The following is a 13,480-nucleotide window of genomic DNA, read 5'->3' as shown; positions in this document are numbered from 1 at the left end:
ACGAAGCCCCGCCCGCACCCTGTTTGACCGACAAGTCCGCTGATTTTTTACCAAATGTATTAAAGGGAGACTTAAAAAAGTCTCTGAGGAATTTTCTCTAAAACAAACAGGAAGGCAGTTACAATTTTTTTAGTGTGAATATTCCCTGTATTTTTGGCGGAGAGTGACCAATCCTATTTGAGTGAGTTTTCGAATTCTCAAGCCATCTGGAAGAATAGCTCAGTCACTAAGGTGTTGGCCCCCCGATGCAATGGTCGTGAGATCGTGTCCCGGCGAAGTCAATTTTTTTTTTTTTTTTCCTCCTCTTTTTAAACGCGTGTCTTCTGATCTAACGAACAAAATGATTCAGTTTACTCTCCTTGCTGAGGTTATGGACTTTGTACACTTAAGAGCAGGTATGTCAAACTCGTTTCAGTTTAAGGCCAGAAACTGCTCCGTGGCCGTGCATACAGCTGACAGAAGAAGGTAAGGCTGATGCAGGACAGCTGGCTCACGGCGCAGCCGTTCGGCAGCGTGTCGCGGGTTTGACATATCTAGCCTAGACAAATAACACGGACAGTTCAATATATTTACATCTGGATTTAAATACACGTATTCTGCAACATACGGGTGGAGATGCAAACACGTTTTGTGATGTAAATAGATGTTACGGGGAACTGGTAAGTTAAAGAACTTCATCACCCAGAATTCCCTATTCTTGGTTGACGGACATGCGCAGACTACGTGCGCGGCTGTGCGCACGTAGTCTGCGCATGTACGCCACTGGATTCCGGGTTTGTGTTGAACAGGCACAGTATCACCGCTCCGTATTTTAAACTGCTAACTACACACCTATACTTCAGGAACTATTACTACTATGTGGATGTAAGCAAAGTGTTCTCATTCCCTCTTGGATGTGTGCAGCCAGTGAGGTACGTTTTGTTTAAGGGCTTGTTATATCTGCTCGACGGCACGGACAGCTAACTGGGCTAGAGAGAGGAGCTAGCGATTGCCGGACGGGCCAGCCAGTCAGCCAGCTTGCTAACTACACACCGATGCTTACGTCCACATGTACTCAACGAAGTGGAAACGCTTTTGACGGTGAGTGATTACGTTTTCCTTGTGCGTTCTCCAGTCTTACCCAGCATACGTCTTTTAGCTAAGCTAACTACGGTAGCTTTACAGCGTCAAAAGACACCTCTTCACGCTATTAACGCCACTTTGTTTACGTTTCCGTGTGCCCTAAATAACTTGGCCCGATTGAATCACTTTATTTACACACTATGAGTAGAACCGTGCTCACAGCAGCTAACTTAACTACTTTGTTGTTTAACTTCATTGTCTATAATCTGCCCGCAGCGTGCAGCCGGGCGCAGCTAAATGACACGTAATGTATTGTGCGTCTTCAATGCTTTTCAATATGTTATATATTTATTGCCTTCACAATGAGCATGAATCTAACATTAAATGATATGATTAATATGCCCCTCATTCCAATGAAATAATATACACACGTCAAGCTCATTATGGAGTTGAAACAACAAATTACTAAACTGTAAACAGTTAATATAAGAGAAAAAAATATTGTTATGAAGATAAATGTTTTACAAAATGTGTGATTAACTAGTTAATTGTCTATAATCTGTTGACAGCCCTAATCGTATTCTGATAATACATGTTGGTGCTCAAATACTTTCAGATGCCGCGTGCAAAGTCATGCCACCATCAATGGGAATGGCACATTGGACACGTGGCTTTCAACTCCAGCGAGGTGGGAAAGCATTTCTTTATGTATATTTTGTTCTGTCTGCATAATTGTAAAACACAGACACCCAACTAATTCTCTCCTTCCCCGACTCGGACACTCAGGTGGCGGCACGGATCTCTGCATGTCTGACTGACATCTCCCAGTGGATGTCCGCCCATCACCTGAAGATCAACCCCGACAAGACTGAACTACTTTTCTTCCCTGGAAAAAACTCGCCCACTCAGGACCTGACTGTTAACTTTGGCGAACACCGTTAACATCAGGAGAATACGACCCCTTCTCACTCAGAAGGCGGCGCAGGTACAGATTCAGGCTCTTGTCATCTCTCGCCTCGACTACTGTAACTCTCTGCTGGCGGGTCTCCCAGGTACCGCCATACGACCACTGCAGCTCATCCAGAATGCAGCAGCTCGACTGGTCTTCAACCTTCTGAAATACTCCCACACCACACCGCTTCTCCGTTCTCTTCATTGGTTACTAGTGGCTCCCCGCATCCAGTTCAAAGCATTGGTACTGACGTACCACGCTGTGAATGGATCGGGACCAGTCTACATCCGGGACATGGTTAAACCCTACATCCCAACCCACACACTCCGATCTGCATCTGCCACGCTGCTTGTTCCTCCCTCACTGAGAGAAAAGCACTCGACGAGATCGCGACTCTTTGCTGTCCTGCTCCCAGATGGTGGAACGAGCTCTCTGATGACATCAGGACTGCAGAGAGCCTCTCCATCTTCCGTCGAAAACTCAAGACACACCTTTTTAGACTCTACCTTGACTAAAACACTAGCAAACCGTAGCACTAACAAATGGTAGCACTTAAATTGTACTTATAATGCCACTTATCTTTAACATGTTTTGAAACTGCTTAGTTAATGAAAAATGTACTTTCTTGTTACTTGTTCTTCTGAGTTTGTATCTCTATGTGGAAATGCACTTATTGTACGTCGCTTTGGATAAAAGCGTCAGCTAAATGACATGTAATGTAAAAGCCTTCTTCCTGTGTTCTTACAACAGCATTCCATTACATATCGATGTAATAATTTGGCCTTCTTTTTTTCTCCCAGCACACGGCACAGGTTGGCGTCACAATCATGGCAAAGTTGACTGGACCACAGCGGAAAATGATCCTTCCAGAGAAGAAGTTATTTACTTCTACAATGAATGGAAAAGTTACAACTTCCAGATGACAGCTCTCCGCTCATCCTTCTGGGCAACTTAAACATCCGACAGAACTTATGTGACCCTACTGCGTTTATTTTCTCCTTTAGCTGTCATTTAAGTATTAAAATTCGCTGTATTTTTGCAAGAGAGGCACCAATCCTATTTGAGTGACGTTTCGAATGTGAAATTGTATTGGACCATATAGGTCATCTGCAGAGCGTTGGCCCCTGGCGCATTAAACCAGGGTTTGATTCTTGGCATGCACAAGACTCCTCATGTGACTTAAAATGAATCCAAAATGTAATATTTGTTCAGTATGCAGGGGCAGTGATTTATTTAGTCATGTTTGGTCATGTTTTGGTTTTTTTTACATGACAATATGGTTTGGTACATGCTGAGTTAATGAATATACATTCTAAAGTGCAATGTCCATATGTGAATAAGAGTTGTATACGTTTATCATAGTCAATATGGTATGGAAATATCCCTTATGTAGTTGGTCAATGGGAACTATAGTAGGCCGTAATAACAGCTAAGGTAATTACAGGTGGATATTTCTGGGAATTAACCTTAAATGAGACTGCATTTATGATATCTAAGATATACAGGACAAGAAAAATGCACTGGATGTGTATATGTGTTGAATCAATTATACAGACGCAAACTGGAGAACGAGACAAGTGTTGCTGTGATACTTATTGTGGTCATCGTGCCCGAGACCCGTAACAATTACTCCGCAGGTCTTTTGCAGCGGGGCAACAGCCCGGCGTCGGTGGATTCCGTTCGCGAGGCCGCAGATTCAGGTTTGAATGGCAGCCCCGAGAGTGATTTGTTTAGTCTCTTTAGTCTTTTTTGACCCGCGAGCCCGGCCGACCGCCGCCCCACCCCAACGTGCGAGAATAGGCGAAGGCCCGTTCATCGCTGCTTGCAGCTTTAATTTATTCTGCCTTCTCAAACCCAGGTTAAAAGGGACTAGATCTCAGTCCAATTTACTGGCCCAGGAGACTGTCCTTTTCTTATTCTCTCTCCTCAGTTATTCCATCCCGCATTTTTCTTCTACTTCCCTCCTAAAAAAATGACCCTATTCATCATTCTATCTCCTGACCACAGTCATCGATGAAAACATGCTGGTGCATCCGTGCCAATGCCAAGATAATTATGCCGACGACTCCATCAAAGAGTTTTACGAATTCCAGCTCTCGTTGTGCCTGGCAGGAGGGAGGCAGGGAGGGAGCCGATGACGGGGCCAGGACCGGGTGAAGGAGACACAGTTTGAGCATGCTAAAGATTTTCTGATGATGCACCACATTGCTGCTGGTAAATTGCAGCCACGTGGTCCTAAGCATATGAAACTTTTATAGAGTCTGAGCCTTGATCAATCAAGTGAAAAATGCTGTGGGGGTCAAGCAGGGATCATTAAATAACTCTGCTGCTGCTTATCCCTCCAGAACATTTCCTGAAATGACAGCTGTAGGAGGAAGAAAACAAACCAAACGGAAAAAACATAAAGCCTCACGGGATCTCCTGTACATTGCTCCCAAGTGCAAACCAAAACTCACTTTCAGATTTTTAGTCAGTTGAAAAGTTAATGACGATTGCCGATCTGTTAACCAAAGACAAGCATTGTGTTGTTTAATTTTAAATTAAATTTCACAATTACGTGTCACTATGCATCAAATTAACCTGTATGTAAACTTGATGGACGGCGATAATGTTGTTTAAAAAATGGAAGCAAATGCTTCAAACAAAAGGACATGATAGGAGACATGGTTTATGCTGAATGTAATCCATAAAACGGGGATATGCTGGAATGAAACCTACTGAGGCAATATTGTGGTGCGAGATTTTGAATTACACTAAATCAAATAAATTGAACTCATGCAAGTGTTTATATACAGAGGACCAATCCATGTGGAGGTGATTGGGTTAAAACCCCAAATTATTATTTCCATACATATATTTATGCAAACATGTTTTGGTCAAAACAAGCATGTCACCTTCAACTGCTTGACTATTTTAAAGAGGAAAAATTCAGTCTTTTGAAAGAAACGTTTTTATGCAAACATGTGGAACTTTTTGATAAGGAAAGGTTGAAATAATCATTTTTCAAATCTATTTTCTGACCTTCACTCATATTGCACAAAATTTACTTTCTCTAAGTATTTCCTAATTATCTTGTGTTTTTACCATGATTTCCTTTAGTTATGTAGAAACATCTACCCATGTTTCAACCTGTGTCTTGTTCTGCTGCAGCTGTGTAATTGGTGGCTGTGTGTAGGCTAAAGGACCTCTCAGTTTGCATTGACTCAAGCTTTCTCAAGACCAATTTTGGCCTCTTTAATACTGCTGTTGCCGATTCCTCACTCACTACAAGCGATAACATAGATGATTGCCTTGCCGAACTCTCTGCTCAGAAATACTAAGTGTGCTCCAATGCAAATACTACCATTCTATCCGGTATGCCAGAAAAATACTTAGTACGGTGATTTAGCGCTAGTGCAATACCCAAATCTAGCAGCAAGTCCTATTGGATCTATTTCACCAGACTGTTCTGTATGAATTGAAACAAAAACTCGAATAAATTAATTACTTAAATATATGACCCAAGAGCTCTCCCTAGGTTCACTGAAAATGTTGAGTGATATTTACTTGAGAAAACCTAGGAAAGTTTTTGCACTTAAAAATTGTAAGTAAATTCTACAAGGGCGATCATCAAGTAAACTTTACTTGCAGATCCCAAGTTTCTTTTACTAGCAAACCTCAGGTAATTTACTGTTGTTTATTTTTACTCTCACATTCTTTGTAAGTTTTACTTAAACTCTGAGTGCTTCAAACTGAAGAATCTCACCTGAAACCAATGGCTTTTCAAGGTAATTTCTAAATACTTTTTCTAACTCTTATTTATGGACTATATTTAAGTAACATTTACACAACATTATACATAATTCTTCTGCAGTGTAAATTTGCTAAATTTGTTCTTAATGTTTTTGTTTATTGAAACAATGGCTTCAAAAAAATTAGGCAACTGTTTAATTTAAAAACCCATTTATTTTCAAGTGAAAAAATATTTTTTTTAATCAAACAATTTTTAATCAAACAATTTCCAACGCCGCACACAAACTTAACTACTAACTTCCATCAAACCCATCCGTGTTCCAAACTCCCAGAAGACCATGAATGTTCGACAACACTTCAATCTTAGCATCGGGGTGAGTAGATGACAGACAGACAGAAATGTCATCTTAGGGTGGCTAAAAGTAAAAGGCACAAGGAAACATTCAGGAACTATTTGCATCGAGAATATGTAGCCTCTTTTGGATAGGCTTTTTAACCTTGAACTCTGAACAAAAACATTTGACAATTCTAAACGTTCAAATATGAACTGTTTCGCAGAGACAGGATTTTAAGGACATCGAGCTCTAGAAGGATCTTTTGAAAAACCTCAAAAGTGTACTTCATTTTAGGGGGATAACTGAGGTTCATGGCATATATGATGCCCATGAGAAGGAGGCAGGCCTTTGCAACACTTCCACATTTAAGTACCTCAATCCCTTCAATAACAATTGACACATCCGTTTTGAATGCACTTTCATCTTCTTTACTACGTGTGGAAGACACAGATCCTCAGGACTTGCTCAGCCTGGTCCTCTTGAGCTTCCTCTCTGCTGATATCCTATAAAATATATGTGAATTCAAGCGGAATTCAGTGTCTTGTGAAAATTCAGTTTGAAATACATTTTTCTGATTCTAAAAATATTCTTGTTCCACAGTACCGATAACAGCTTGAGTTTGCACTCGCTTTTACACCAACCTGTAGTAAATCAGGCCTTATGGACCTTATGCACAACTCTAGTGAGTCCTGAACTTTGGAAACACTGAATAATACAGATGGTCATGTAAAATAAAGAAGTTGCAAACGAAAAATAAGCCAAAAATAATTTCTTAATAAGTATTGGGACTTTTAATCATTATTATATCCATAGGGATTTCTTTTCAATTTTTTTTTCCATTAGAGGAAATGGGCTCCCATATATATTACATTTCTGCTTGTTAAAAAAAAAAAGAAGAAATATAAACCATTTGTGAAAATCAAATTTGGAGAATATTTGGGGAAAAAAAGAATTTGTTCAAAGGGACCAATAAAAAAAAATGGAAATGTTCCGACAATTATTTGATGGTTCAAGCAAGTTGTATTTAAAGGGGAAGTGAATAAGCATTCAATATAATGTACTCAAGTGAACTTTGTGATCTGAAAATGTTTGAGTTTACCTTGTAGTCCTTGATGAGTTCCCCTGAAGACTCCCCCAGGAATTCCATCAGGGCGCGAATAATCGCCTCCCGTCTCGCTTCAACGTGTTGCTGTTTTAACAGACAGAAAATACTATATGAATTTACTAATCTATACATGTTGTCAATAGAAGCAACATCTAAATTCATACAACACTTTGATATCCTAGATCTACATTGGTTGCTCCTCTGAGGTCATTACTCTGAACTGCTGTAGGTTAAAGGAACACGGCGACTTATTGGGACTTAAGATTATTCACGGTAACCCCCGGAGTTAGACAAATCCATACCTTTCTCATCTCTGTGCGTGCTGTAACGCTGTCTGACGGCTCCAGCATTAACTTATCCTAGCTCAAATTCTGCAGGTAACTGGTTCAAACTAGCCTACTGTTCCCAATAAGTGACTAAATAACGCCAACATGTTCCTATTTACAATTAGTGATTTGTAGAGTCACACCGTGTACAAAAAACAACGTAACATGAGACACAGCCGTCTTCTAACTGTAAACCAACCGGGAAGTTTGTTCCTCTATTTTTTGTCCTCTCTCCATTTCTCTCCCCGTCTCACCGACACACAGACTCTTAGAGACAAACCTTTTTTGTTGTCACGGTTCTGTAAACAATTAAATGTGAACAATTTCAAATAAAAAAAGTTATTTTCACACGCACACAGATCAGGTTTGGTTTCCAGCAACACATCAACTGTCTGTAATCGGCATTGAGCCGAAAAAGTTTGGGAACCCCTGCTTTACCTGGCTGAGTGAATCCGGAAGTGGTCGTATTTTGGTCCCAGCTAAGCCGCCTTTTTTGCTAAATATCTCCAGCATTTTTGGAGTGTAGAAGTCCAGCTTAGTGAGAAAAGTTCTTTCCAAGGGAACCGTTGTGATTCTTTTGAATTCCTCCTTGATCTGAAAAAAGGAGGTACGATTATGCTATTTACTTTCTAACAAACATTATTTCTTAATGGATTTATAAATGCAACACATACCTGAGCTTCAGAGAGAAGAGCAGGCCATCTCTCCCGGAAATCGTGGATGGCGGGGCACTGCTTTACAACTTCCTGTCTTCGGAAGGAGAAAGATCTGTCCATTTTCTCAGATATTATGCGCTCATTGTTTTTCTTCTTAACTTCGTGCAGCACGTCTACCCTCTCCTTATCTAAAGTGGCTTCCGTGTCCCCAATTGGCAGTGGAGGCAGGTAGTTTACCTCCGCTTTCTTGGGCTTTTTGATGCCTTTGCTTGAGCCATTCTCATTTGACCTCGGTCTTTTCCGCGAGTTCACTTCCAGCTCTGGACAGGGAAGTTGACGGCCTCTTAATTTTGCACGGTAATTCCCCATTTTCCATTTCATCCTCTGCTGCCACCCATAAAGGCCATTAAAAGACCCTGGTTCCCTGAGACATGGGAACTTTTCGATCAAGGCTTCAACCATTGTCAAAATTTGAATCCCTGTGGGGTATGCTGTGTAACCAAAAACCACCTCTGCAAGCTTCTCCAGTATGCTGCTTGTCAAACTTGGGTGGTTGAGCAGGGCACCATCCTTCAGGAATGCTTGGTTTCCAGCCTGCAAATGTTGTTCTACATCAAAGGAAAATGTCGGTATTTCAAATCTGTTTGATTGTTGAGAGCGTCTGGAAATTCTGCTTTCATCAGATGAGGAGAGAATGATAGTGTCTGATGATGATGAGTGGGTGGAAATAGTATCAGAGGATTCATGTGGTGGAGGCAAGTCAGCCTCTATTTCTTCCACTGTACTGAGAGTGAGGACAACTGGCTTTACTGGCACAACTTTTAATGTTGCATGATCCTCCACATCTCCAATGTGGGTTAGAGTAAAAAACTGTCCATTGAAATCCATGTCCTGATAATGCACAGAAAATTCCCCAGGAATATCAAAATAATCTCTGATAGCACAAATAAGGTCTGTGACGCTGCTTGGTATGCCTGCAGGTAGAATGCAGAATATTGTCGTCTCCAAAAATGATGCGGAGCTTTGCTGGGGTGCCCATCCTGACAAGGAAAGCTGCATAATAAACACAAAAATTGTTTGTTAATCTTTACAGACATACATTCTGATCTGAAGTTGCAACTATATACAGTGTGCTGATTTGTGTCCACTAATAAGGGAGGCAAATGTGCTTCAAGGTTACCAGACGTCTTCCTGCCAGAGTGTATGTTGCCAAAGGATAAAAATCTGGAAGATCGTTTTGCTCAATTACTTGCTCATTGCTCGAAGGTGCTCATTGTACCATGCCATTTTAGTCTGATGATAAACACTGGTTTGTTATGAACTACCATAATTTGTAGCACTTCTCCAAAGTCTGCCAACCCAGCAGTAGAACCATGGCACACCACCATTCCAGCAGCATAGGTTGTCCCTGAACAGTTCACAGAGTTGGCTACATGTACTCTAGTGACACCTGGAAATCTGCACTTCAATGAGTCTTTAATGCCATCCTTCAGAACATCCAAAGACACCTCTGTTGTTTTTGTAACCAAGAGTGATTGTTTGACTACATTTGATTCATGGAGATGGTTTTCAATCATGAGCTGATGCTTGTTTGCAAGAGAAAGCAAGATATTCTTGAAACATCCTGTGTGTCTGACAACTCTCTTGAAGAAGCTGTGTTTTGCTTCGAATCTCATGGTCCACAGAGCAGCTACAGGACCAAATTCTCGGATAAGCTGGGGATAGTGCTCAAGAAAATGGTGCTTAAGGATGAGCTTCTGTTGAGGAAAAGCTTCAAGAAGTCTGCTGCGATGTTCAGATATTAAACTGTCAAGATGGCAAATGCTTTCCTCTGTATGGCCTGGTGAAATAACAAGCTCCACAATGCTTTTCAAAGTCATTACCATCTGCCACGCAGGCTCATCTTCAGGTACTTTCAAACCTATCATCAGAGGCAGCAGACGGAGCAGGCACCAATTTTCATGAGCATTGCCTCCCACCGACTTGTAAGGGAACTGATGGATGACATTGTTTAGTTCAACGAGAGAAAAATACTTCTTCTTGATGAGGACATCTGTTACGTGCCTTGTTTTGTTTTGCTGTGTGGTGTGTGTGTGAGTGTGATTCTCCTCAGGTGTGAAGGTGACGTCGCTGATCAGCAAAGGATATATGGCGGTGCCAAGCCAGAGTTTAGGGTGGTTGTGGCACTGGAGCCCAGAGTGAGCAGAGAGGTGGTGGATTCAGTTGCAGACCAAAGAAGCCAAGCTCGTCTTCCGTTTGAAGATTGTTTTCATTTGCTTTTTGTTGAGTCTTTTTCATTAAATACTTGTCTGTTAAGACCTCCCGGGTTTATAATTTTACATTGTTTACGTCCCCCACCCCTAGACCTATTAGGGGCTCGTCTGGGATCTTTTTTGTTTGTTTGTACCTGCATCATTGTCTGTGGCGGTAGGTTTACCTGTTTGATATTTTGATATATCCCTGTGTGCTGCCGTGTATTTGGGAAACTGCTTCTCCTCAGTCTAGATAGGGTAGTGTCCAGCTTGGCCTAATCAGCCTTTCCTTCGGGCACTAATTTTGTGTTTTGCCTTTATTGTTTTCGGAGTCAATCCTGGGCGGAGACAGCGCTCTCGAAAGGGGGCTGGCGTTTCAGGGATTCGGCCGCTGAAGTGTTGCCTGTAAGTTGCCTCGAGCCCGGCATGACTCCAGAAGATAGCTAGGGATTAGTGGTGGTTAGGCAGATTCTGAGGAGGTTGCTGTTACCTTGAAGTGAGGCTGAGGTGCCTATAGTTTGGGTGTATTAAAATCAAACAAACTTGCCGTTTTCAGCGTGATTGTGCTTGTAACCTGAATATGGCGGCTTTTCAGATAGATACTTTTGTGTCTGACCCAACGCTGGGTACTTTTGATCGGTGTAGAAAGAAAGATCTGTATGCAATAGCCGAATATTATGATATTTCTCTGTCCGTTTTCCTCCGAAAAGCTGAGCTAAAGGCTTATGTCTTCGATGGTCTTGTTAGCCAGGGAGTTTTTGCTGCACCCGTGAGCGGACCTGATCAAGAGGTGAGTGCACCTGATGTGAAAGATCAGGCCGTTAATATTACTCCGGTTGTTCGACGTGAGGAAGCCGAGCGACACCCGGTCACCTTGCCACCGTTTGAACCAATGTCTGTAGATTCATCTCCTGGATCTAAGCTTGACGCCAGGTTAAAGGTACGGTTAATGCGTCTTGAGGTAGAGAGGGAGTTTCAGCTCCGCCTTTGACAACTTTTCCCAGAGCTGAAACAAATAAGCCATCTCTTTCTAAAGTCCTCAGGTCCGTTAGCAACGGCTCTAAAACTTTCTGGTATCCAAATGTCTTGGTGTCCACTGCCTTACACAAAACGGATAAATATATGGATGTTAACGCTGATTGAGACTGTGACGGAATGTTTCCCAAGATCCAATACACAGCTGTCACTTTTTTTTCCTTGAAGTCCCCAAAGGATTGCACACCTCAAAAGTCATCAATGTACAGGATAAGTACGGTGGCCCTGAAGTGCAAAGCAACATTACAAAGAATGAAACACTTTTACAAAGCTCGAGACAAATTAACATTTTGGAAAACACATCTAGCCGATCTAACAAATAAACATTTTATAAAACAAATTTACACGCAAGATGTTAATTTGTCTCGAGCTTTGTAAAAGTGTTTCATTCTTTGTAATGTTGCTTTGCACTTCAGGGCCACCGTAGATAAGACTAAGTCTGTCCTCTTCAGAGAAAAAATCATTCTTCTGGAAGTTGGATCCATCATGAAAAGATTGGTACTGTAAGGCTCTTGCCGAATTTCTATCAGTATCCAATAGTTTTTCTTGATTGCGTTTGTTGTTCAGAACCTGTTTAAGAGATTGCAATATTCGCACATACTGGAATGTTTTGCCCTCTTTTTTATCGAGTATATACTCCTTCGGTTCAACAACTGAAAATGTTTCCTTTATGAATTGTCTTCTCTTGTAGGATGTTGAAAAGGGACCATTGCTTGCCAAAGCTGAGCTGATTGGGTGTGCCTCGCTGAGAATTTTAACCAAATCAGAGATTACAGCTGTGTCCAACTCACAGCTATGGGTCCTTAGAGTGGACTCGATCAACTCTCTTATAACAGGAACTGATGCTGTGCACGATATGAATTGAAGCTCATCCACAATTTCATCAATGCACTTGTTGGACACATTAAAGGTGCTCTCTAACTTAAGGAAAAGGCGGCCAAACTTCTCCTTAATGATCCGAGATAGATCCTTGTCTTCCTCAATCAAAGGTTGAAGATCCTCTTCCTCAGTGTCAAACAATGGCTCATCTTGAGCAACAACTGGATCTGAGTATTATTTCAATACTTCATCTTTAAAGTCTTCAAGGCCATGTAGAGAATGTTTCCTATCTCTGTGCGAGGCGAAGGTTGAATATATGTTTGAGCTGAAGGTGCAGTTTTTGAACACACAACTACTTCAAATCTCCTCAAATGGCTTCCAAGATGTTCAAAATATTGCCTCTCTCAATCAAAACAAGCAGAACTGCACAGGACACAACTAAAAGATAGAATCTCTTTTGATGTCACTGACTCAGGGTGCTGCCTGGATAAATGAATATTAAGGCCATTGAATGTCTTAAATGAACAAGGGCAATCCTTATAAAGGCAAGGCACTGTGTGTCCACGGCTAACCAATCCATGTCTTAGTCTGTAGTGTTTCAACAGTTCTGTCCTTGTGTCAGCTTCAAATCTGCATGTTTTACAAGGCCATTTCATCTTTTTTTAAATCTGGAAAATACAGAGAAATAAATCAAACCTCACTGAACTACATTTTCACATCAGTGTAAAAGTCAACTTAAAACTAAGAATAAGAAGTACCTATGGTTTTAGATTTACCTTACATTAGCCGTTCAAATCCAATCCTGTAGCAGGAGAACTTTTCCAGTGGAGGCTGAAAAATACAAAGAAATCTATTAATGCATCATACTCAGTTACTTTAATGCCAGGGATAATGAAGAAGCAGCATTTCTTGGGCTATGTTCATATCACTAGAATATATATAACATCAGATTGTCCTTTCAGCTTTTGTATACATTACATTTTATGTGGCGCAACACATGACTTCACAGTTCAAAATATATTCTGCTTCATTGTAATTTGGAATAGTATATTTTGTGTTTTACCTGAATAGCCAGATGGCTTTGCTTGTGACACAGCTTGCTGTAGTTGCTGCTTGAGAGGGCACTGTCAAATGTAGAAAGTTGTTGCTTTGGGCTTAAGGACAAAAATAGAAAGACAAAGGAATACATTAAAACTACAGAATACT

The 13,480-nt window shown here is 41.1% G+C and overlaps 1 protein-coding gene and 1 long non-coding RNA gene across 2 annotated transcripts; one reads left to right on the top strand and one right to left on the bottom strand.

Moving 5' to 3' along the window:
* Window positions 1-1,089: 1,089 nt before the first annotated feature.
* Window positions 1,090-3,835, top strand: LOC134124405 (uncharacterized). The gene is made up of 3 exons (XR_009955853.1): window positions 1,090-1,750; window positions 1,849-2,047; window positions 2,815-3,835. It is a non-coding gene; the product is annotated as an uncharacterized LOC134124405 (long non-coding RNA).
* A 3,535-nt stretch (window positions 3,836-7,370) lies between these two features.
* Window positions 7,371-13,110, bottom strand: LOC119210675 (uncharacterized). The gene is made up of 4 exons (XM_062558862.1): window positions 13,051-13,110; window positions 8,187-9,221; window positions 7,951-8,106; window positions 7,371-7,409 (listed from the first exon to the last, which is right to left on the bottom strand). Exons 2-4 carry the CDS (start codon window positions 9,054-9,056, stop codon window positions 7,371-7,373), a joined length of 1,065 nt encoding a protein of 354 aa, XP_062414846.1. The 5' UTR covers window positions 9,057-9,221; window positions 13,051-13,110.
* Window positions 13,111-13,480: the final 370 nt, after the last annotated feature.

Source organism: Pungitius pungitius, chromosome 2 (genome assembly GCF_949316345.1).
Source record: "Pungitius pungitius chromosome 2, fPunPun2.1, whole genome shotgun sequence".
Classification (NCBI taxonomy): Eukaryota; Metazoa; Chordata; class Actinopteri; order Perciformes; family Gasterosteidae; genus Pungitius; species Pungitius pungitius.
This window is presented reverse-complemented; position numbering and strand designations above follow the sequence as displayed.